Consider the following 23,343-nt stretch of genomic DNA (forward strand, 5'->3'; position numbering starts at 1 on the left):
GGGTGGGATTTGGACCAGAAGTTCTGAATGTGGAGTTTGTGCTGTCACCCAAGGCCAGAATTGAACCCAGGTCCCTGGTGCTGAGGAAGCAGAGTTTACCACTGTGCTACCGTGCTGCCCTAACTTCACTAACTCTGTATTCTTCTCCAACGAGCGCTGAGGGCATCAGCAGACTTTTACATCCCAGTGATTTACGAGGCCAGCAGACTATGGCTATATTGAAGACTGGGGGGTGGGTGGGTGGGAGGGGTATTCAGTACCTCTTAATGGAACCTTTGAATATAAACCCCACTTCCCAAAATATGGCTTTTGGTGAATACACATGGGAGAAGCTGTGATCACGGGCAGTGCAGTGCTCTCCACTGTACTGGGTTTCTCTTGCATCAGGTATCACTGGAGATGGGAGGCAAAATCACAGAAGCCCTACAGTGCAGAAGGAAGCCATTCAGCCTGAGTCTGCACTGACTCTCCAAAAGAGCATCTTACCCAGGGTCTTCCCGTAACCCTATTAATTCCCCCTAACCTACACATCTTTGGACTGTGGGAGGAAACTGGAGTACCTGGAGGAAAAGAGGAGGCAGTGATCCAGTGACAATGCCACTGGAGCAATCATCCAGAGACCCAGGGTAATGCTTTGGGGATCAGGGTTTGAAACTCATCACAGCAGATAGTGAAATTTGAATTCAATAAAAATCTGGAATTAAAAGCCTAATGATGACCGTGAAATTACTGTTGTTGTAAAAAACCCATCTGGTTCATTAATGTCCTTTAGGGAAGGAAATCTGTTGTTCTTACCTAGTCTGGCCTACATGTGACTCCAGACTCACAGCAATGTGATGACTCTTCCTGGGCAATAAATGCTGACCCACATCCCATGAACAAAAAAAATTCAAATTCCACAGCCACTTAAGGCCAGAATTGAGCCCAGGTTCCTGGCAGTGAGGCAGCAGTGCTAACCACTGTGCCACCACCGATCATTATGGTCACTACGCCCTCTAATGAGAGGCAGACTAGTGAAGCTGAACCTGAACCCAACAGAATGGAGAACGTGTGTAACTAAAATAATCTGCAACAACTTTAGAACACAATCTGGTCCGACCATTTTGCTAGCAGTAAAATTTTTATTACATGTAAATTACCTTGGTTATTCGGCCTCCCTGAGCACAACAGAAGCCAGTAGAAAAACAATTAATTTACCAATTACAGATAATATCTCCTTGCCTGGGGTATGAAACAGGCTGCAAATAAAGGTACACTTTGTGACAGAATTTCATAGCCTTGTGCTACTAAGATCAGCTAGTAGTGCCCGTGCTTTAGTTTCACTGCCTCACCCTCCTAAAATGAGAAAAATGGTGCATGTCAATGTTCCACCGCCTAATCCCATAATTGCACACATGCTATAAAGGTTCCACCGTGGATTCGATTCTATTCTATTTTTAATGCTTATGGCTAAAAGGCAATAAAACAATGAGAAGGATATATACAGGAATTACGGAGTCTACAGTTTCTAATATCACTGCTGTGGCAAATTACAATATGACAGGCAATATGCAAGAAACTATGTAAGTTACGTAGATTCAATTTGTTAAAGTTTTTGCTGGTTGGCACAGTGTAAACGTGGATAGGAAGTGCTCCAAAGTGCCTGGAAAAGAGGGAGCGATCAAGGAAAAACGGAAGGGGTAACAGGCGAGTCCAGCTCAGCTTGATCTGGCTTCAGAGTATCACCAATGCTATGACGACACATATCAGAACTTTGTAAGATGCAGCCTGTGCACCTTTGCATTACCATTCACAGCTGTGGAAAGTGATACTGCATTAAAAAAATCAGGAAAGAGAAAACACAGCTAGCTCTAAAGAAAGTGCAAAAGGTCAGAGACTTCCCACAGGCAGCAGTGGATTGAACGGCCCTCCCCAAACAGGTCCGGTTATTGCCGAAGACACTCCTCTGTGACACCCTGAGCAGCCAGCTCAGCAATGACATTGTCCAAGTAGTTGGGGTCAGGGAATCCATGTCCTGAGACATTGGACCCCATCTCAGTTTTATGGTGAATTTCATTCCAAACTACGGTGTCCGTTTCTCCAGTTGTATTTGACGTGCCCACAGTAAAAATCAGCCGTCTGTTCCATGCTACTTTGAGAAGTTCCAGAACCTGAAACATATGATTCAACACGGTTTTCATTCATTTCCAGGGGCTGTACCATGCACAGCTTTACAGTGAGAGCACTGATAAAATGGAACTCCAGTGGTGTCCTGGGATATACAAAAAACTGTTTTGTGGGATATGGGCATCACTGGTAAGGTCAACATTTGTTGCCCATCCCCAATTTCTCTTGAGCTGAGTGGCTTGTTCGGCCATTTCAGTCTTGATATTTTCACTACGTCATTGTCCCCCAAGTAACTTCCACTCTGTGCTAACAGATCTGAACTGCGAGAACCCAATAGCTACACAATGAATTAGAATGCAGCATCCAGCAAGATGCAGAACCGCGTACATGAAGCAAATTATTAATTATTTTCTTTGATCAACACATTGTGGTGTCTTAATAAGGTTACATTCTTGTAATCAGTTCAATTCTCACACATCTAAATGTGGAATAGCTACCCAATATCAAAGTAGGTGGCAATCACAACTATTAATTTTAATTGTAAAAACAGTTTAATCTACTCCGTTACATCTACCGTACCTGTTTGCCCTTTTCACTGTAAGGCAAGTAGCAATGCCTGGGGAAACCACGGGCTGTGTATGGTTTGCCTGGGTTTGGGTGCTCTGGACCCTGTGAGCAAGAGAAGTTGGTTAATTTCAGTAAGTAAAAACATGAGCAAAACAAAGCTTGCAGCTGCAGTTCCCAATGGGACATTCCATCATTCTTAATAACATTTTCAGAAATGTTTTACTTTTAATATAGGAACAAGGAGATGAACAAAAGATCAGCTCTCCAAATGTCTTCGGACTACACAGTATAGGATCCATACAGATCTGCCAGATCCCAAGCTCAAATCCCAGTCTATGTTGTGTTGGCGAGTTTCTGTTGGAGTGATGCCTCAGTGGTTTAAGCCAGGATAGGGTGCAAAGAGGTAGTCTCAGCTCCTGGCCAGGATTTTCTGGTCTTGCCCACAATGAGAATTGGCACAGGTGGGCCCAGAAAGTTGAGAAAGCAGCCAAAAGTCCATTGATAAAGACAAAATATTGCAAATGCTGGAGAGACCAAAGAGACTGGGTGACCACTTTGTGAAACACCTTCAGTCCATCTGCGAGTAGGACCAGATTCTCCTGTTGCATGCCATTTAAACATGCCACCCTGCTTTCTTGTCCACATGACTGTCCTCAGACTTTTACAATGTTCTAGCCAAACCCAACACAAACTGGAAGAAGAGCACCTCACCTTCCGAGTGGCACATCACAAACCATTTGGACTGATCACTGAGTTCAGCCACTTCAGAGTGTGAACTCTTCCCTCCACCTTCACCCCATTTACTTAATTTCATTTCTTCTTCTGTCGCATTCCTACATCTTTATCACCCTTCATTCTCACTTCTATTTTTCCCCTTCTCCATTCTCGCTCTCCACCTTGTCTCCAAACCACACCTCCCTCACCCCTCCTTCAGGGCATCTGCCACATCCTTCAGATTATGCCTTAACAATCTGTACCTTCGTTCTTTGTAAGTGATCAGAATGTGTGAATGGCTGAACAAAGAACAAGACAGCACAAGAACAGGCTCTTCGGCCCTCCAAGCCTGCACTGATCATGTGTTCCAAACTAGACCATCCGTTTGTATCCCTCTATTCCCAGTTTGTTCATGTGGCTAAGTGTTAAATGATCCTAGTGTATCTGCCTCAACCATCTTGCTTGGTAGTACATTCCAGGCCCCCACCACCCTCTGTGTAAAATACATCCCCTGCATATCTGTATTGAACCTTACCTTGAACTTGTGACCCCTTGTGTTTGTCATTTCTGACCTGGGAAAAAGCTTCCAACTGTTCACCCTATCTATACCCTTCATAATTTTATAAACTTCTATTAGTACGCCCCTCAACCTGTCTTTCCAGGGAGAGCAACCCTAGTTTACTGAATCTCACCTCATAGTTAATACCCTCCATACCAGGCAACATCCTGGTAAATGTTTTCTGCAGTCTCTCCAAAGTCTCCACGTCCTTCTGGTTGTGCAGCGACCAGAACTGGACACCGTATTCCTAATGTGGCCTAACCAACTTATTCTATATAACCGCAATATCATATGCCAACTTTTATGCTCTATGCCCCATCCAATAAAGGCAAGCATGCCATATGCCTTCTTCACCACCTTTTCCACCTCTGTTGCCACCTTTAAAGATCTGTGGACTTGCACACCCAGATCCCTCTGTGTGTCTGTACTCCTGATGGTTCTGCCATTTATTGTATAGCTCCTCCATGCATTAGATCTACCGAAATGCATCACTTTGCATTTATCTGGGTTAAATTCCATCTGCCATTTCTCTGCCCAGGTTTCCAGCCTACTATATCCTGCTGTATTCTCTGACAACGTTCATCACTATCTGCAACTCCAGCAATCTTTGTGTCGTCTGCAAACTTACTAATCAGACCAGCTACATCTTCTTCCAAATCATATATATACATCACAAACAGCAGAGGTCCCAATACACAGCCCTGCGGAACACCACTAGTCACCAACTTCCAAACAGAAAAAGACCCCTCCACTGCTACCCTCTGTCTTCTATGGCCGAGCCAGTTCTGAATCCACCTAGCTAGTTCACCCTTGATGCCGTGTGATTTAACCTTTTGCACCAGCCTGCCATGAGGGACCTTATCAAATGCTTTACTTAACGGACACTTTTAGCATCTTTCTCAGCCTTTTTCGTCATCATTTACATTTCCTTTATTCAATTACAGCCACCCTCCAACACCCATATAAATTTTGTATGATTCTCTTTGCTCGGAGCTCTGACGAAGGGTCATCCAGACTTGAAATGTTTGCTCTATTCGCTCTCCATAGATGCTGCCAGACTTTAAGATTTTCCAGCATTTTCTGTTTTTGTTGCAGAAGTCCAGTGATTTTGGACAGGAATTTCCAGTCCAAATCCCAGCTCATTATTATCCAGCTACCTGGCAGGAAAGAGACTGTGATTTCTGGGTAAGGACATGTGAGGGCTCACTTGGAATAGCCTCTGTGCTTCAGCTTATTTAATTATGTGGTCTAAAGCATATGACTACTTGACCAGACAGGCCTGAAAATTTAAGATTGCAATAGTTTTATTTAAAACATTAGGCAGCACCATGGTGGCACAGTGGTTCGCACTACTACCTCACAATATCAGACAGCCCGGTTCAATTCTGGCCTTGGGTGACTGTGTGGGGTTTGTACATTCTCCCCATGTCCGCGTGGGTTCCCTCCAGGTGCTCCAGTTTTCACCCACTTTCCAAAGGTGTGCAGGTTAGATTGATTGGCCATGATAAATCGCCCCTTACTGTCAGGGGATCAGCAGGGTAAATACATGTAGTTAGGGGGATAGGGCCTGGGTGGAATTGTTTGTGCAGGCTTGATGGAGGAGGCAGGAGAGGGAGAAATGTTTACTCTATTCGCGTTAGAGAACCCTTCAAAATGAACAAACGTGGTTCAGAGATATAAAAAAAGACTTGACACACATGGTAGTTTACACAAAGCTGATTCATTTGATCTTATCAAATGGCCTCCTTTTGCACTACGATTAGTGATCAAGAGGGAAAAAAAACACCCACTGCTAAACATGTTGCATTGTCCACTGCCCCCATGAAACAACATCTAACATCTTCCCAATGTCAGCATTCCATTCATACTAGGAGTCCAAGTGACACAGCCACTTAAAACACTAAACACATTGCCATGGCCCACTTACACATGCCCAGAACTTTATCAATGATTCTATCAAAATCCCAACAAATTAGGAAATGGGAGTCATTTCTAACAGTGACATCTGTCTTTAGGTTAATGGTTCACCCCTCCCACTGCACCACATGCTACTCAACAGATTTAGGTGGAAAGGAGGGCATCAGATTTGGAAAACCTATTTCTATTGCAATCAAATGTTCTGATGTAAACTTTATTGAATTGGGCCAACGTACTTCATAAATAAAAACAAAAGGACCAGCATTCTAATTTAGACACTGGGATTGAAATCTGACTATAGTGAATTTGTGGTAATGAACAAACCAAATTGAGCCTCAATCTCCCTTCACTGGGATCTCTTGTTAGTCATCAACACAAACTGAGGTTGAACTTTCATTTCCCAAACTGCAAACACAATAGCTCAGGCACTACAGTCATAGTCAACTGATAGGTGCAATGCAAGAATGGATGGGCAAGAAACATTAATTATCCATTGATGAGCTGAGGGATTAACTTAAATAGTAAACCGATTATATCTACCTACAGCATTGAAATTATTACAAGACCAAATCTAGTTAGACATGCAAAACATAGGTGACTGTAAAAGAATATTGGTTTCCCACAAATTATGTTAGCAAATCTGAATCTTCAAAAAGCATAGCTTCTACTGTCACAAATAACTTGAGTAGTTACCTGAATACCATGAGGGATATTATACACAATTTGTATACACCCAGAGTCGGGATATCCAGGCAGTGACTGCGGTAGTAAATAAATATCCATCTTTCCTTTGGGCTGTGTTCCAGTCTTTTCACCATAGATTATTTTACACGAAGGACACTGCAAACTGCCATCCTGAAAAATAAATTCAATTGTTTATTGCACCTCTCTCATCAGGAAACAATTAATTTATACCGGAATAACACACATTTCCCTGCCTAATGAACCAGCCCATGACTGTCCATTATTATCTGCAAACATTATGTTCATATGGCACTCCAATGCAATTCTGAGCGAAGCAGACAAGGAAGGCTTCTGAGTTTATCTGTCTGAGCTAAGTTAACACCTCTTGGCCGAGGTGGATGGACTACACTTGATTTTACAGTAGTTCCTTATCACCAGTCACCAATACATGGCCAGTAAGAACAATGAATGAATGAATGTGGAGGGAAAAAGGCATGAACAAATAATTGACATCTTAGAAAGAAGTAAAAATCAAAAAATCCCCACAAATTACTCTAGAGCCAAAGTTTACCATTTACAATATCAAAGAATGTTCAAAGAATATTCTCTCCCTTCAGCGAAGATCGCAATGTCACTTTTAAAAAAAACCTTGCTTCTCTATTGCGGCTGAAGTACATATAAATGAGAGTTTTTGATACCTTGTTTCCATTTTCATACATGGCCACCATACACAACAAATGGAAGACATGGCCACATCTCGTGAACTTCCCCACTGCACCCGGCGGAATGTTTCTCGTCCTAGACATTCCATCATACCCAGACAAGGCACTCAGCTTCTCCATGCAAATCATACAGTCCTAAAATACACAAAATAAGAACAATATTTAGCTTCACATTCAGTAGATTTAAGCAGAATGTCATGCTGACATCCAGTTCAGGGGTGGAGTGGGAGAACGAGCAGGTACCAGACCAAAAGTGCACCTACTTTGAAGAGTGTTCACTAATGCTCAGGAACGTGCGGTCACTGCGGTTAAATAGAAAGAGGGATTCAATCTCTACGAGTAAATTGACGACAGCAATTTAGCTGAAGCATTCAGGCCTGGGTCTCAGATTGATCAGATTTTCATTTTCCTTGTAAACTGCAGATATCAATACTGTCATCTTGGCTTAGTTGGCAGCAGTCAATTCTCAGCACCTAGGTGTGCGTTCAAATTCTACTCCAGGTTTGAACACACAACTTTGATTGATGGTTCAGTGTACTTGTTATTTTAGTATCTTGTTTTCCTGTGCCTTGGCCAACTTTCCTCTCAGCCAAACCAAATATCCATATTTGCTTGCAGAACAGTGGCTGCATGTCAAAATGAATCCTCTAATTCAAAACTGCTTGGGGAAATCTTAGGATGTGACATTAATTCAAGTTCTCTATTTTTCATTTAACTAAAGATAAGAGAACAGCTACATTTATCTGCTCTATTGGCCCTAGTATTAATCATAATGGGAAGGTCACTAAATCACTAAGTGAATAAAGCAGCACCCCACAAGCTGCTACCCACACCTTCCTAAACATTCATTCCTTTTTTTAATCCCATTCCAATTTGCTGTTGAGCCATGGCTAGGCCGATAGAGAATTCAGTCAATCTCAACAAACGGAAAATGTTAACAAAGTTTCCAGAATTGGTTAATACGACAGGATAATAAGTATAAGTTATTACCAGGCTATGATGAGTACATGCCTTCTAAATTTCCATATATTTCAGATTCCTTGCGAAAACATATTACATAGTTACTTCATTTCATAATCCACAAGTAATAACATGGCCATCTTAGGCAAGGCTTCAGCAACTCGCTGTATCTCAACTCCAACAAATATATTGCCTTTTCTCAATCCTGGACCTTTCCCTGTGTCCTTCTGTCTACCGAGGATAATGGACATGTAGCAAACCTGTTAGGGATGGGGTAATACGAAATAGTGTATTTTTCCTGATCGCTGAGGACCCTGAAGGGCAGCTTCCACCACATGTGTGTATTTTGAGTTGGTTATCAGTTGTTGTTATGGGTTATTTTTAGTGTTGGTGCCCATTGCCAAGTCACAGGAGGCACCGATAGTCACGATGGTGCACACTGGCCCACAGGTGATGCCACAGTTTCTCTGTCATCAGCTGACATCACCAGGTGTGAAAACTGATGCTTGGGGCCTTCACGTCCCACTTGTAAACATCCTTGAAGTGGAGCTTTGGACATCCTACTGGCCTTCTGACTCCAGTTATCTCACTATACAGAAAACCTTTGGGAATACGACCATCCTCCATCCTTCAAATATGCCCAAAGTCACCTCTTCTTGATGAATCTGTCTTTGAGAGGTCTGTCATATTCATGATTCCTGACCCAATATGATCCCATTTGACCAGACAAAACAGTAAAATTCTACAAAATCTCAAGGCATGTATCTGCAAGTATACCACACGATACCATGACCTGTAGATTTTGTACAACACAGTAATAAAACATGTTTATTAGAATAAATGAGCTCACTAGTGGAGAACAATTTGTGATTTAGAAGTGCACTGACATTCCAATTGTGTGGTCACATAACTGAAGTAATAAATCCACATTCTGTTCTCAGTTCTGGACAGTTGAACATAACACTGTTTTAGGGGTCTCCTCAGTCTTCTTGCATCACTTAAGAACCTGGCTGAATAAATGACTTGTTCCCAGAGCTCTGCCAACTGCCCAACTATTATCCTGCAGCAATAATCCCCACCCAATATATTCCCGGCAGAGCTGAGCACAGTGGAGTGAATAAAAGAACACTTTGTGCTTTTAGAAAAATAAAACAACTAAAGTAGACGGTTTTCAAAAACAGGGACAATCTCTTGACATGGGGAGTGGAGGCTGGTAACAAAATAATGATTTTAGTACTTTTAGAAGAGACGTGTTGTGGAAATGCATCAGGTAAAGCCAAAAACTGGAAAACGCAAACAACTTCTTTGGAAGCACTCTGTTTAAATATCAATGCTTAATCATAAAAATCACAGCTTGACAATGACAAAACCTTGATTACCTCATCTGGAATCTCTTCTGTTCTCATCATGTACTTTTTTACCACCTCCTCTGGGTCCTTTACCATTTCTGGAATGAGAGGAGAGAGAGAGAAAGGCAAGTTACACAATTGTGATTTTTTTTAGGATTTTAAGAATTTTCATCAATACTGTATATTTTGAAAAATTCACAGAAGGCTGTAAAAAGACAGTCATCTGACTTCTCTTGTGGTATGAAACACTCCCTTGTCTCAAGGTGGATCAAAAGGAGCATTCCAGACTAATGGTGCCTTTTCCTGAAACTAATTCAACAGGTACAAAGACACTAGCTGTCTCAAATTCTCAAAGTGTGAAAGTCAACACATAAGGTGTATAAATCAACCTGACCTACCACCTCATTTGGAAAAGGACTTTGAACTCCGTCGCGTGGTGAGACAGCCATGTTTGGTGCCTGCTTTTAATATAGCAAGCAGCCTTTCTGTAGGCAGCATTTGAACCAGCTGCATATCAATTAAACAGCCGAGGTAATAAACAACCACATCATGAAGATGGGAGAAGGCCTCTCTCCAACCTTTTCCAACTTCAAGTTCATCATAACTAACTTCCTGGAAAGTCAGATACTAGAGCCTTCGCAGCTCACTGAAAATCCTCTGCTGTACAAGACCTTAACTTCAACTAAAGCATCAACCCATCTAAGAAACTACGGACCTGCCATGAAAGAGAGGCTGAGACAATCAATCATTCATTGTATTTACACTGTTCTTCCCTTACGTGTAGCTAATGTTTGTGCGACTAATAGTGTCGGCAAATCAAGTGAGAGAGATGTAGGGTTTTAAGCTTCTGAGGCAAGTGTGTCTTGCTTTCCTTATTTTAAGATTCATAAAATGCTTGCTGCTGGAATTATTTATATTGGCCCAATCACTTTGCGATAAGAAAATACATATCCGTCACGTACAAAATACACTGATTCCAAGCAGTAAGAAAACACACATGACACAATGAAAAATACCCACTAAAAATACCCACTACTGATGGTAGCTCAACATCTATTCCAATCAAATTTCCTTAATTCTATCTGCAATTTAATCTGAATTTTACAAGCAATGAGATGGAAAACATGAGTAAGTTCAAAATCAAAGGTCAAGTGATAGAAAACAAAACACTCCCAACAGCTCCTAGAATGGTTAAAAAGGGAATCTCACTATCACTGCCCATTTTTACAAAACTGGATGAAGGACAAGGTAATGTTAATTCCCTACACTGTGCCATCATATCTCTTTCTAGGGTCAAAAATTATTTTCTCAAAACAAGGCAAATAAGGGCTATTATACAACTGAGGGCTATTATACAACTGTGACATCAATATTTATAACTGAAGTGAGGATCATTTGGCAAAATGCCTGATCATCTTAAATTAATTCATCATTTTGTAGTCAAGTTCACAAGCACTGTTGTTCAGCAAGCCCACAAAAGCAAGCCTCTATTTTCTCAGACTACAGAAATTTGGCCTGTCCGCTACAACTCTCACTAACTTTTACAGATGCACTATAGAAAGCATTCTTCCTGGATGTATCATAGCTTAGTATAGCTCCTGCTCTGTCCAAGACTGCAAGAAAGTACAAAGGTTCATGAACAAAGCCAAGTCCACCATTCAAACCAGCCTCCCACCCACTGACACTGTCTACACTTCCCGCTGCCTCAGAAAAGCAGCCAGCATAATCAAGACCTCGTGCACCCTGGAGATTCTCTCTTCCACCTTCTTCCATCAGGAAAAAGATACAAAAGTCTGAGGACACATACCAGCCGACTCAAGAACAGCTTCTTCCCCTGTTGCCAGGCTTTTGAATGGACCTACCTCAAATTAAGTTAATCTTTCTCTACACCTAGCTATGACTATCAACAGTACATTCTGCATTCTCTTTTCTTCTCTATGAACAGTATGCTTTGTCTGTATAGCACGGAAGAAATAATACTTCTCACTGTATACTAAAACAAGTAACAATAATAAATCAAATATTACTCAACAAAACCTCCCATTATAATATATGCAAGGTTTGATGAAAGATCTAAGCAGCAACCACTCTCCAAACTCATTTCTCCCGATTGACTTCCACTCCGATTTCATCCTTTCATTCCTTACAAATACTTCCCTTCAGTTGAGGGGATAAAATAGTCTGTATTATGGATAATGCAGTGACTGTCTATAGCAATTTGAAGAGGAGGATTTTAGAGCAGTACTAGTCCTGTCACAATTATGCCTCAGACAGCGTTTTAGTGCCAAGTTCTTTAAAGTCTACTCAGTGTGAAGTTACTTAATTTGAATTATCCGTGAATTCAAAATGAAATTGTGCTAAAATATCTATTGTGCTTTTCATGCTTCTGGATAACTTAAATCTTCAAAGCAAAATACAACTTCCTGTAGTTAAAAACTAATTGGCAGTTAAATGACTCTGTATTTCCACTAATTCTAAAGAAAAAGTAAAAGTTAATAAGGTCTTGAGCCAAGGTTCCATTTTGGGACCTTCTCTTCCAGTAATAAAAAGCCAAAGAAAAGAAATACTGCTGGATCAAGTAATGAGAAATGTGCCAGAATGGTGAAGTAGTAAGTGCAGGGGAACAGCCAGGAATTACTGATAACAATATGAGATTTTAAATAAAGATTGGGCAGGACAGAAACAAAACAAAAGTAATACCCAAAATCAAAGTAATAAATTGCCAAATAATTGCTTTTTGGGACGTGAGAATGAAACTATTTAAAGTAAATTGGGAAAAGGTACTTGCACAGATATAGAACAATAGTCGCAAGAGTCTTCAGGAGAGGTATATTCCACTAAACCAGTAATTACACACTACGAATGAATACATGCAAAACTGAAACTAAGGAAAAAGATTCACACTAAGTATATAGACAACAAAGAAAAGGGTGACAGAAGGGAATACAAAATGAAAGAAGTTTAAAAAATAGCAAAGAGGAACTACAAAATTAAAACATCAAGGAAAATAAAAAAGCAATACAATTCTACAGACAAATAAATAATCAAGGAAAAAAATCAGATTGGAGTAAACTCACAGGTAATGGTGGCAGACTGGTAAACATCAAATTACTTTGTATTGGTATTTACTGGCAAAGTTAACATGATGTTAGAAAACAAATATATTAATGAAAGGATATTTAAAGGTAGGAGATCATCGATGAACTGATCAGACTTAGAGGGGGTAAAAATCTCTTGTCCAAATGGATTGCATTTGCATATACTATTGAATGCATAAAAATTGATTAGGAGGGGTCAGTGCCAGAGGACTTTTAATCCTCTAACGTGATAGCTAATGTGATTCCTATACATCAAAAGGAAGGCCGGACAATTCCAAGGAACCATAGGCCAATTAATGTCAGTGCAGGAAAGACAATAGATACTCAGATGTTATAGAAAAACGCCAGAAACTGAAAATAAATAATAATCAGCATAGATTCCAGAAGTGAAGGACATGCTTAGCCGATCTTATTGAAATATTTGAAGAGGAAAGGTAGAAATTGCAGATGTTTAATTTGATTTCCTTTTTTTATTAGCTTATTAATGTGCTTCATTACTTTGTGATTTGCATAGTTGTACTCCCAGATCCACATGCTTCTCAACCCATTTTAGACGTTTATTTTACAAGGAGCTTCCTAATTTTTCATTGCAAAAATGTGCTATCACAATTAGCTATATTGTAGTCTGTTTCAATTACATGCTATTCTGCAAATTTAATAATATCTTGTATCACTTCGGAGTTAACTAAACCTATTTATTTGATGTCATCTTGAAGTTTTGAAATTATAGCACCGTACCTCGTGAAACATTCCCAACTTCCCACCTGAGTGGCAAGCTTTAACCCTTACCTTCTGATTTCTGGCCAGTTTGTTATCCATTCTGCTTTTTTCTCTTAAATCCACAAATTATGACCTTAGTCATAAGCCTACTGTGCTACATTAGCAATGTCTTAATCCATTGCAGAACACATACCAATTATGTTTGGTGGCAGAAATCATTCTCCTCAGCCCGTGTGCATTAATATTTAAGTAGAATACTTTTTATTCGTCTGTGGGATGGTGGCGTCACTGGCAAGACCAGCATATACTGCCCTAGATTTGGTGTTGGTGACAACTGAGTGGCTTGCCACGCCATTTCAGAGGACAGTTAAAAGTCAACCACATTGCTGTGTGTCTGGAGTCACATATAGGCTATAACAGGTAAGGGCTGCAGATTTCCTTCCCTAAAGGCATTAGTGAACTAGATAGGCTTTTACAATAATCAATGATAGTTTCATTATCATCATTAATGAGGCTTGCTTTTAATTCCAGAACTGGAAAGTTCTTCGGAATCTTACAATGCTGTACCATTTTCATCACCATTCAGAAATACCAAACCATTCATGTTTACTTTTCACTTTGCAACTGAAATGTCAACAAGAAATCTATTACTTGGTTGACTAGGTTATAAGCATTAGGTCAATGTTGAAACTGTAACATGAGTGAATGTAATTTTTATACCAGATACTCCAAAGGAAGTATAGAATCATAGAATCCTACAGTGCAGGAGGCAGCCATTCAGCCCATAGAGTCTACCACTATCCCATCCAGGCCCTATCCCTAGAACCCCATACATTTAGCCTAGCTAGTCCCTCTTATACTAAGGGGCAATTTAGCATGGCCAATCCACCTCATCTGCACATCTTGGATTATGTATTTAATTACTAAACTTGAAACAGCCGTAAATCTGAGGAGTTACAGGGACAACAGTGAATGGAAGCCTAAGGATGACCACATGGGACTGGAATAAATGATACAAAATTGAGTGTCATATAAGCATAATTTAATATTAACAAGCAAACAAGTATCAAGTGCCTTATTCAAATCTAAGATGGAGACCTAAGAGTGTATTACAAGACTAAGCTGAATGATGAATTCAGAGACATTAAAACTGCAAGAACAGAATCCAGGCTGTGTAAGAACGCCACCAAAAAGCTACAATGGAGCTACAGGACTGAACTGGCTCTCAACAATCTTACGCCCAACAACCTCCATGGCAAATAAAATGAGATGCAAACCACTAACTATTCCCACTCTCAATACTGTGAATCCGACCAAAACTATATACTTTAAATTTGAATTCGGACAGGGAAAATAACTAATTCAGTGAATTGTTTAAGCTGCTCACAATTTATATAGGCCAAGTTAAATATTGAACCACAAAATCGGAGTTTCAGTCCCTGGAAAAGGCCATTCTTCATGGAAGCCCAGAAAGGATATTTACCACAATCACAGCACAATCTGATCCTGTTCCCATTAAACATTCACACACATACAGTGCCCAAAGGCCCTAAGAGTCTTGTATTTCCCTCCCTAGCAGAGAGGAATTGAGGTTCAACTCCTCTTGCTGTCTGGCAATCAGATAAATTGCCACAGATTGAGTTTCGATCGCGGGTCTAATGTTTGGTAAGAAATATAGGATATGGCGTTTAACCAGGTCTTTGGAGAGCATATTTTACACTTTTATTTAGTAAAATATCCATCAATGGAATGGATCAGAATATAACAGAGGTAATCATTTATTTCAAAACTGTTACGTTCAGCTACCCTCCTGACATACACGATATCCCAGGCCATACAGCTCCCAGGGCGATGCTGGAAGGGACACTTGTGAAGCTGCTGTAATTGTCTCTGAATTTACTCTCCTTCTCCAGTGTGTGTGCACGTGCGTGCGTGCGTGCGTGTGCACGTGCGTGCGTGTGTGTGCACGTGCGTGCGTGCGTGTGTGTGTGTGCACGTGCGTGCGTGTGTGTGCACGTGCGTGCGTGTGTGTGCACGTGCGTGCGTGTGTGTGCACGTGCGTGCGTGTGTGTGCACGTGCGTGCGTGTGTGTGCACGTGCGTGCGTGTGTGTGTGTGTGGGGGGGGGGGCGGTGCGTGTGTGTGTGTGTGTGTGTAAAAGACTCACCCTTTTACCACACTCCACCAATATTACATCTATACTGAACCTGTTAGGGACAACTACTCACTATGTCAGATCAGGCTATTAAATAACAAAATAATTATTGTTATTTAATAATTATTATTAATTAAAGCATATAATTATTGTGCTATTGGTGTACTGCACTGAAGGAAAAACATCACACTTTTCATCCCTTCCACATCTGAAGATTGGCCAACAGCAATCAAAACATAGTTTTCAGAACAGAGACCTCTGTTTACTCGTTTGCGTGGTACATTAATTAACTAACTATAATGTCAAAATCTGATAAATTTAAACATTTAAGGTTGCATATGGAACCTGGAATTATTATGTCCCATTCTGGGCATCACACATCAGGAAAACATTAGAGAGGGTGCAGAAAAATTGCACAGGAATTATCCCTGGAACGATACATGGATAGATTGGAGAAACGAGGTCTGTCCGTCTCGAAGAGATTACTAAGAGGTGATTTGTTAGAAGTGAGAAAAAAAAACTTTTTCACACAAAGCGTATAGGTCTGGGACACACTGCTTGAAAATATGATAGTGGCAGGTTCAATCGAGATATTCAAGATGATTACTTGAATAGAAACAATGTGCAGGTGTATAGGAAAAAGGCAGGGGAATGTCACTAAGTTATGGCTTGCTTGGAGAGTCAGGACAGGTATGATGGGCCAAATGGCCTCTTCCTTTGCTGAAACAATTCTGCGATTCTGTGAAGTGGTCAAAATTATGAGGAGTTTGGACAGAATAGACAAGAATCTGTCCCCATTGATGGAAGGATCGAGGACCAGAGGACATCAACTTATTGTAATTTGCAAAAGAAGCAATGGCAACATGAGGAAAGATGTTTTTTTAAAAAAGCATAGCAAATGCAGAGGATCTGGAATGCAGTGCCTCACAGCGCAGTGGAGGTGGGTACAATCGTGGGCTTCAAAAGAAGCATTGAACAGCCTATGGAGAAGTAGGACAAGTTGCTCTTGCAGAGAGTCACATGGGCATGATAGGCTGAACGGCCTCGTTGTAACCATAACCATGTTATGGTTCATTAAGAATATCGGGGAGAACGGAACATGAAGCACTTGGATAAGAAAATGGACAAAGAGCATTGGATAACTCCACAACATGTATTATGGTGTACTTACTTTAATATATAAAAATCCCAGCAATTGCAAAGTTGATATCCATTTACTCAAAGGTGGGAGCATGCATCTTGCTGTGAGCAATATGTATGAGAAGTTGTACTTTGCCTTCAATTTGAGAATAAGGCCCATTATTGAATGTCACCTTATAGGATAAAATCTGGCATGTTTGGTAAGTGAATGATAAACATCACGTTTTAGAGAGAGAATGAAATGGATGCAAGCATTTTGGATCTTTAAACTTAACATTAATTTAATGTGCAAAAACCCAGATCACTTACCTGTGCAAAAGAATACCGGGACCAAGTTGAAGTTTTAGCTGGAGCCCGGGAGAGCTTGAAAATGGAAAATGCCCATAATACATTTGAAAGGGAAAGACAGGTTAATGTTTCAGGCACACTCCATCAAGTTCAAAGCCAAAGCATCAAACCTATTTTTCACTTTCAGATCCTAATCAACCTGCTGTCCATTTTCATCATTTGTGGTTTTGTGTTTTAAAATTGCACTGTGGGTACAGAACCACACTCAACACCCGCAATCTGTTCTCCGTCTCAAAACCACATCAGCCAATAAAATGTTATTAAAATGCAGCATTGTTTGAAGGATTGGATTGGAGTGAAATATAGGAATAAAAATAAAACAAATTGCAACCAAATTTGAAATTCTCCCCCCTGAGCAAAAGAAAACAGATTAACACTGCAAGTAGATAGGAAATGTCTTTACTTAACTACCTTTTTTGGACATTTTCCTCGATCTCCTAAATGATTTATCTCGGACAGTGCAGAGTTTTTTATCGCTTTTTCTTGAGTCAGGATTGTGTACGGGTTTAGTTGCGCGGGTGAAGCACACAGGCAGTCCAGCAGCACACATCAGAATTGCGGTCATGCCTACAGGTTCAGTGGTCATCAGCATGCACAGGGGTAATGGTAAAAAAAACAAAATAAAGCACACAAAAATAAATTAAAAAGGGAACCAGGGAAAATAAAAAAGGAAGGAAGTCAACAGGAATAAATAAAATCCAAATCACCAAGTGACAAAATGAATTCATTAGGCAAAAAAAGAAGTGCAATTAGTTTCAGACATTGTAGGCCTCACCAGTGATTTGAAAGAGTGAACAAAACCCCACAGAATAAGCAATAAGGGCAGCAGGCCTGAGTAAATACCATGGCAACAGCAGCATTTTCGCAAACAGTCGGATCAGGGAAAATCTTTGTTCAGATACGTGTTTTACTGTAGCACTGAAAGAGCTCTAAAATTAAATAACTACACAGAACTTGCAACAGAGAATGAAAACATCAATGCCTAGCAGTTCTGACACTGGTGCTCAGATTATTGACATCAGCCTTTGGTTAGCAATCTCTTTAAGTGGGAAAGAGTGAACTGCATTCTCTTTTTGTAGAATAAATTCTCTTCATCTTTTGTATTAGGTGCAGGTGCTCTCTGCAGGACTGCTCCATCCCCCCCTCAGATGCACAATTGGAAATTATATTATATGTCACAATTGTGGAATCAAAGGAGTGCTCTGTACAACTTCCTCCCCAAAGCTCTTGCAGTTTTCTCTCAACTGGATGCAAATTTCTCCATGGAGAAGGTTGAGGTTTCTCTAAATGCTAATGTGAGTCAAAGAAGATTTTCTCACTCTTCTGCATTCTTGGCTTGCAACTTGTCCTGCAGGAAGCAATCCATGATTGTTGACCAGGATAAGGGGGCAAATAATGATAAAACTGCTGCTTTGTCTACTGTTGCTGTGAAGCCATGCATAAGTGATCCAAAATGTCATCCATTGACTTCAGGATGGTTAACGAAGTCAGTGTTCACTGAAGCACAGATAAGGCAAACAGAATTTGTATAGTCTCAAAAGCAATCCGAAATCCAAGCACAGAACATTTGGGAAGTTCAGGAGGTGAAATTTAGTAGTAACAGTTTATATCTGAGTTTGCAAAGCACCCTGCTCAAAAATAAGTACAAGCGTCTTTGAAAGTCACTAATCAAAATTTGAAAGGATGTCATGGGTGTTTAAGGAACAAACTAGTATATTAGATTAAATGGGGGGTATCAATGAGCAAAAAAAATACAAATGCATATTTGATTAAGTGCTATTTAATAAAAAATGAATCTATAAAGATGCACCAATGAATCACAATATGTCTAAATGTATCATTTTCAATGTTAAAGGCGGTGTGGAAGATCACTTAATAAGGAAATAAGAACATCAGGTTAAGTAGACAGTATCAATGTAGTAAGATTTTACAGGGACATTTATTGTGCATTACAGATCAAACTATATAGTATACTGTGTGTAATTGGACACCATGTTTCAAAAGGGATATGGAAGATGGTGCAGTGAAAGAGAAACAAGATTGATTCCAAACGTGCAGATAACGAATTGTAAGGAAAGATCACAAAAGTTTGGAACTGAGTATTGTGACTCGGTTCTCAGTGTAATTTGGAGCTGCACTGAGTTCTTGAAGTAGACTAATGATACTTCCCAATTGCAAAAGCCAGCACTGGGGACGGAGCTCAAACGGAACCATTTAAACAGCTTTTGAGAGCCACTGTCAATGTGACCAGACCACACCGATACTGTACTTATGTTAAATAAACATCCAATTTCACTTTCAGATACCGTTTCCCTTGACAGCAGGCGGCATATTATCAAACTAACATTTACCCAGTTTGGACTCATGATTTTTTAGCAAGTTTTAAAATGGTTGCACATACTTGACAAGCAAATCTGTAATTTTAAGGCTAAATGTTTACGAGCACTGTAAAAGCACTTCTCCAATCTGCCAAGATCTTCAAACAAGATGGCTTAGCACTGGAACAAGCACATCAATCCAAAATACAATGATCATGGCAGAACTCTAAAAAGTCTCTGCAGAAAACAATTTCTGAAGTGCAAATTTTCAATTGATGTGTGTTCAAAGTTGGGCACCTCTGTCATTTGTGGAAAGAATTTGTGCAGTGTTTTCCTGCAGATGGCTCCTTCACTGTCATCTATAAGAATGGCTGCTTATTTATTTAAGTAACAGACAACTATGCCAGGAATCAATAAAACTGTCTTTGAGGCCCTGAAATTTCATCCCATAATACCAACACTTGGCCATTTAACACATCTGTCAACTATTTAAAATCAGTGGATTGCTACCTCGAGCAAGAGAAGAGAGAATCACAGACAAATACGTTATGATTTCATGTACTAGTATTTCTCAGTGTAATTTTTGGGGCATGGCTTTTTAAATGAATCAGCAGATTTACAGCAATCTAAAAAGTAAACAATACTGCTTAACTGGCAAACTAAACAAGTGGTCCAATCATGAAAGACCAGTGGTAGGTGGTGGCACAGTGGTATTATCATGGACTAGTCATCCAGAGATCCAGGTTAATGCTCTGGAAGCCCGCATATAAATCCCACCATGGCAAACAGTTGAATTCAATAAAATAAATCTGGAATGAAAAGTCTAATGATGAAATTGTCATAAAAACTCATCTGGATCACTACTGTCCTTTAGTGAGGGAAATCACCCATCCTTACCTGGTCTGGTGTGACATAACTCTAGATCTGCAGCACAAGTTGACTCTTAAATGCCCTCTGGCTTAACAAGCCACTCAGTTTAAGGGCAATTATTTTTGGTCTACAAACACCGGCCCAGCCAGCAATGCCCACATCCCACGGATGAATAAAATCACTGAGGATAAAGTCTCTTTAAACAACTTTGCAAATGGGTGTACACAGATTGTAGAGAAAAACTATTGCAGAGAAAAGCTATTGCAGAAAATAGAACATTTATCTTCTTATCAATAACAAATCAATAACATATTATCAAGCTTTCTGAAGTTAAGGTATAAGGGATAAACTGTAATGCCCCCAGTATGCCTCAACAATGCATTTCACGCTTACCTTATGAGTAGCAGATTCAACTGCCCCATTGTGATTCATTTTCCACACTCTTTGGACCTTCTCTGAGCAAGATAATGGACTGTGGCCTTACTGCTACTGAAAGCCAAATTGAAATCACTGGACTCTTACCATTAGCATATCTGACTATGACAGGTGATGCCTTTTCTCTCTCTCCACTCACGCACATTCATACAACTCTTATGGTAATGGAAAATGGTGGTCCACTGAGTTACAGGATACTGTATCTTAGCACTCACATCCATGTAACTAACTATTACCTTTCAGATTCCCTGTAAGGTTCACTGAGTAAGTGAAAATGAAATACCAAATCAGATAGGGCAAATAAGCATTCACCACATTATCAACAGACTCCCTGGTTGTACAATTTGCCTTACATCCATGTGTGTGTGTGTGTGTGTGTGTGTGTGTGTTTATTACCTTGTTCAGTCAAACAAAGACCAATGGCAAAAACATGTGACCCTGGATAGACGTCTGCCTTGCATCAGTTAAGCTGAAGACAACTTATTTGAAAGGATTAAGAGTTAAAAAGAATCCTGATTTATAATTACATTCTCGAATCTTGATTTGCTGAGGTCAACTGTAGTAGCCCTACAACAAGAGGTCAGCTAGCTCAACACTAATGGGTAGGAGTCGATTCTAGTTCTATGGTTTGGTGTCACGTTTGCATGCACTCAGTGTAGCCAGGGCAGCTTTTTTCTCCTGTGTCTAGGTTATGTACTCGTGTGTGTCAAGGACTGAAAGAATAATGCCCTCTAAGTCAGACCTTCCAATCCCTATCATCCAGAAGACATCTTTGCTTTAGAAGCCACATCAAAAGTTAAGCTCAGGTTCACTGTCTTTTAACAGGATACATCTAATCTGGAATTTTTGGAGTTGTTTTACTGATCATCCAAATATCATCAATAATAAAAGTCATAATACCTGCAAAAGCTGGGAGTACATTGTTTGGACCATTCAGCTGTATTGGCAATGTCTGAATGCTGGCAAAAGAAAACACAAATACAGTGCAAGTTATTGGATTGAACAAGATAAACAATGACCACATCATACTAAACAGAGCAAACTAATGGAAATTCTGGAAATTTGAAATGGAAGTGTAAAATGTGAAGTGCTCAGCAAGTCTGACAGTATTTTTGGAAAGCAAAATAATTAATGCTTCAGGTTTCAGAAACACCAGGTTAAAGTTCAACAGGTTTATTTGGAAGCACAAACTTTCAGAATGCTGCATCTTCATCAGGTTCGACTTACTTGATGAAGGGGCAGTGCTCTGAAAGCTTTTGCTATCAAATAAACCTGTTGCACTTTAACCTGGTGTTGTGAGACTTCTTACTGTGCCTACCCCAGTCCAACACATGGCTTCAGGTTGATGATTTTTCGTTCTAATGAAAAGTCATCAACCTGAAATGTTAATTCTGTTTCTCTCTTCACAGATACTGGCTCATCTGCTGAACATTTCTGTTTTTATTTAAGCCATTCCAGAGGCTGAGACAGCCTCAGACCTCTCGATCTTAGTGGTAAAATGGGTGCTGCAGCTGAACAGGATATTGTTATAGAGGTTTTTCACATTTTCAAAGAGTCTGAATTACTTTTACAGCACAAGGTGCATTTAAGTAAAAGCAGCAAGCAATATGTGCACAAGCATCTGCAAATAACAATGAGGCAAATACACAGATAACCTGTCTTGGCTTAGGAGCAACTGTTAGGTATTTGGAGAAGTTCCTTGCACTTATTTGAATATTGATAGAGTATTTGATTTTTCACATCAACTGAACAAGTAGATTCAACCTTGAATGAAAATCTCACCTAAAGGCAGCAATACTGCTTCAGTGTTGCAAGTGTCCGACTGTCTTATGCTTCAAGTTGTGTGCTGGAGTTTGAACATGAGAGAGCTGCCACTTAGCCAGGCAGATACTAGTTTAGCTTCTTTCCATTTGTTAGTTGCAATAGCTCTATCTCTTCACCACAATTTCCTGCCATTCCTCCCAAAGATCTTCATATTGCTACTGTTTTTTTTAAAGTAAATCTGGATCATGCTTTTATCAAATATCTCAATTGATTTTTGTATTCAATTTTTTCAGGATTGTCCTTCAGTTTAAAATTAAGATACAACCGCTTGTTTGTGATTTTCCTACCGTGCTCAGAGAGTTACAAAGCTGCGGAATGCGCTCATGGAGTTAGTGACTGAAAGAGAGACCACATCAACAATTAAAAACAGGTTAGACAGGTGGTTAAATGAAAAGGGAACAGGCACACAGGTTTAGATTGTGGAGGATAAACACTAGCAGGGATTGACAAGGGTGAACGGCTGGTCATTTCTATGTAACTCTACCCAAGAGAGAACAATGTATCTTGAGCCAATGCTTGGAATGGATTTTGTTTCCAGAGATAAGAAACACAAAACATTCGTACTGATACATAAACCAGCATAAAATTCTACTTCTATACCAATTCTGGCCTCATCAGTTTTCATTGCTCCAGTATAGTAGTCATGCTGTTTAGACCCAAAAATCTGAAATTCCCTCCTTAACTTTTATGCATCTTTCTCTAAGATGCTTCTTAAAACCTGATCACCTGTCCAAATATCTCATAGTTCAAGGTCAAATTGTGTTTGATATTTCCCCATGAAGCACCTTGGTATGTCTTGATAGAAAGGTGTTATATAAATGCAAATTGTGTGGCACTGCCACTGTGCTAAATGGGAGA

General features: G+C 40.0%; 1 protein-coding gene across 2 annotated transcripts in view; it reads right to left on the minus strand.

Moving 5' to 3' along the window:
- Positions 1–1,418: 1,418 nt before the first annotated feature.
- Positions 1,419–23,343, minus strand: part of dtx2 (deltex 2, E3 ubiquitin ligase) — a 54,129-nt gene continuing 32,204 nt past the window's right edge. The window contains exons 3-9 of one of the 2 annotated variants that reach the window (XM_080210586.1): positions 21,562–21,620; positions 17,450–17,605; positions 9,609–9,676; positions 7,246–7,404; positions 6,557–6,718; positions 2,686–2,775; positions 1,419–2,150 (exon numbers count right to left, since the gene is read on the minus strand). In XM_080210586.1, the coding sequence (XP_080066712.1) occupies positions 1,926–2,150; positions 2,686–2,775; positions 6,557–6,718; positions 7,246–7,404; positions 9,609–9,676; positions 17,450–17,605; positions 21,562–21,620 (919 nt within the window). In that variant the 3' untranslated portion in view covers positions 1,419–1,925. The remainder of the gene's footprint in view (positions 2,151–2,685; positions 2,776–6,556; positions 6,719–7,245; positions 7,405–9,608; positions 9,677–17,449; positions 17,606–21,561; positions 21,621–23,343) is intronic. The other variant, XM_080210587.1, reaches the window with a different exon arrangement.

This window comes from Carcharhinus amblyrhynchos, chromosome 23 (genome assembly GCF_965287045.1).
Source record: "Carcharhinus amblyrhynchos chromosome 23, sCarAmb.v2.hapA, whole genome shotgun sequence".
Lineage (NCBI taxonomy): Eukaryota > Metazoa > Chordata > Chondrichthyes > Carcharhiniformes > Carcharhinidae > Carcharhinus > Carcharhinus amblyrhynchos.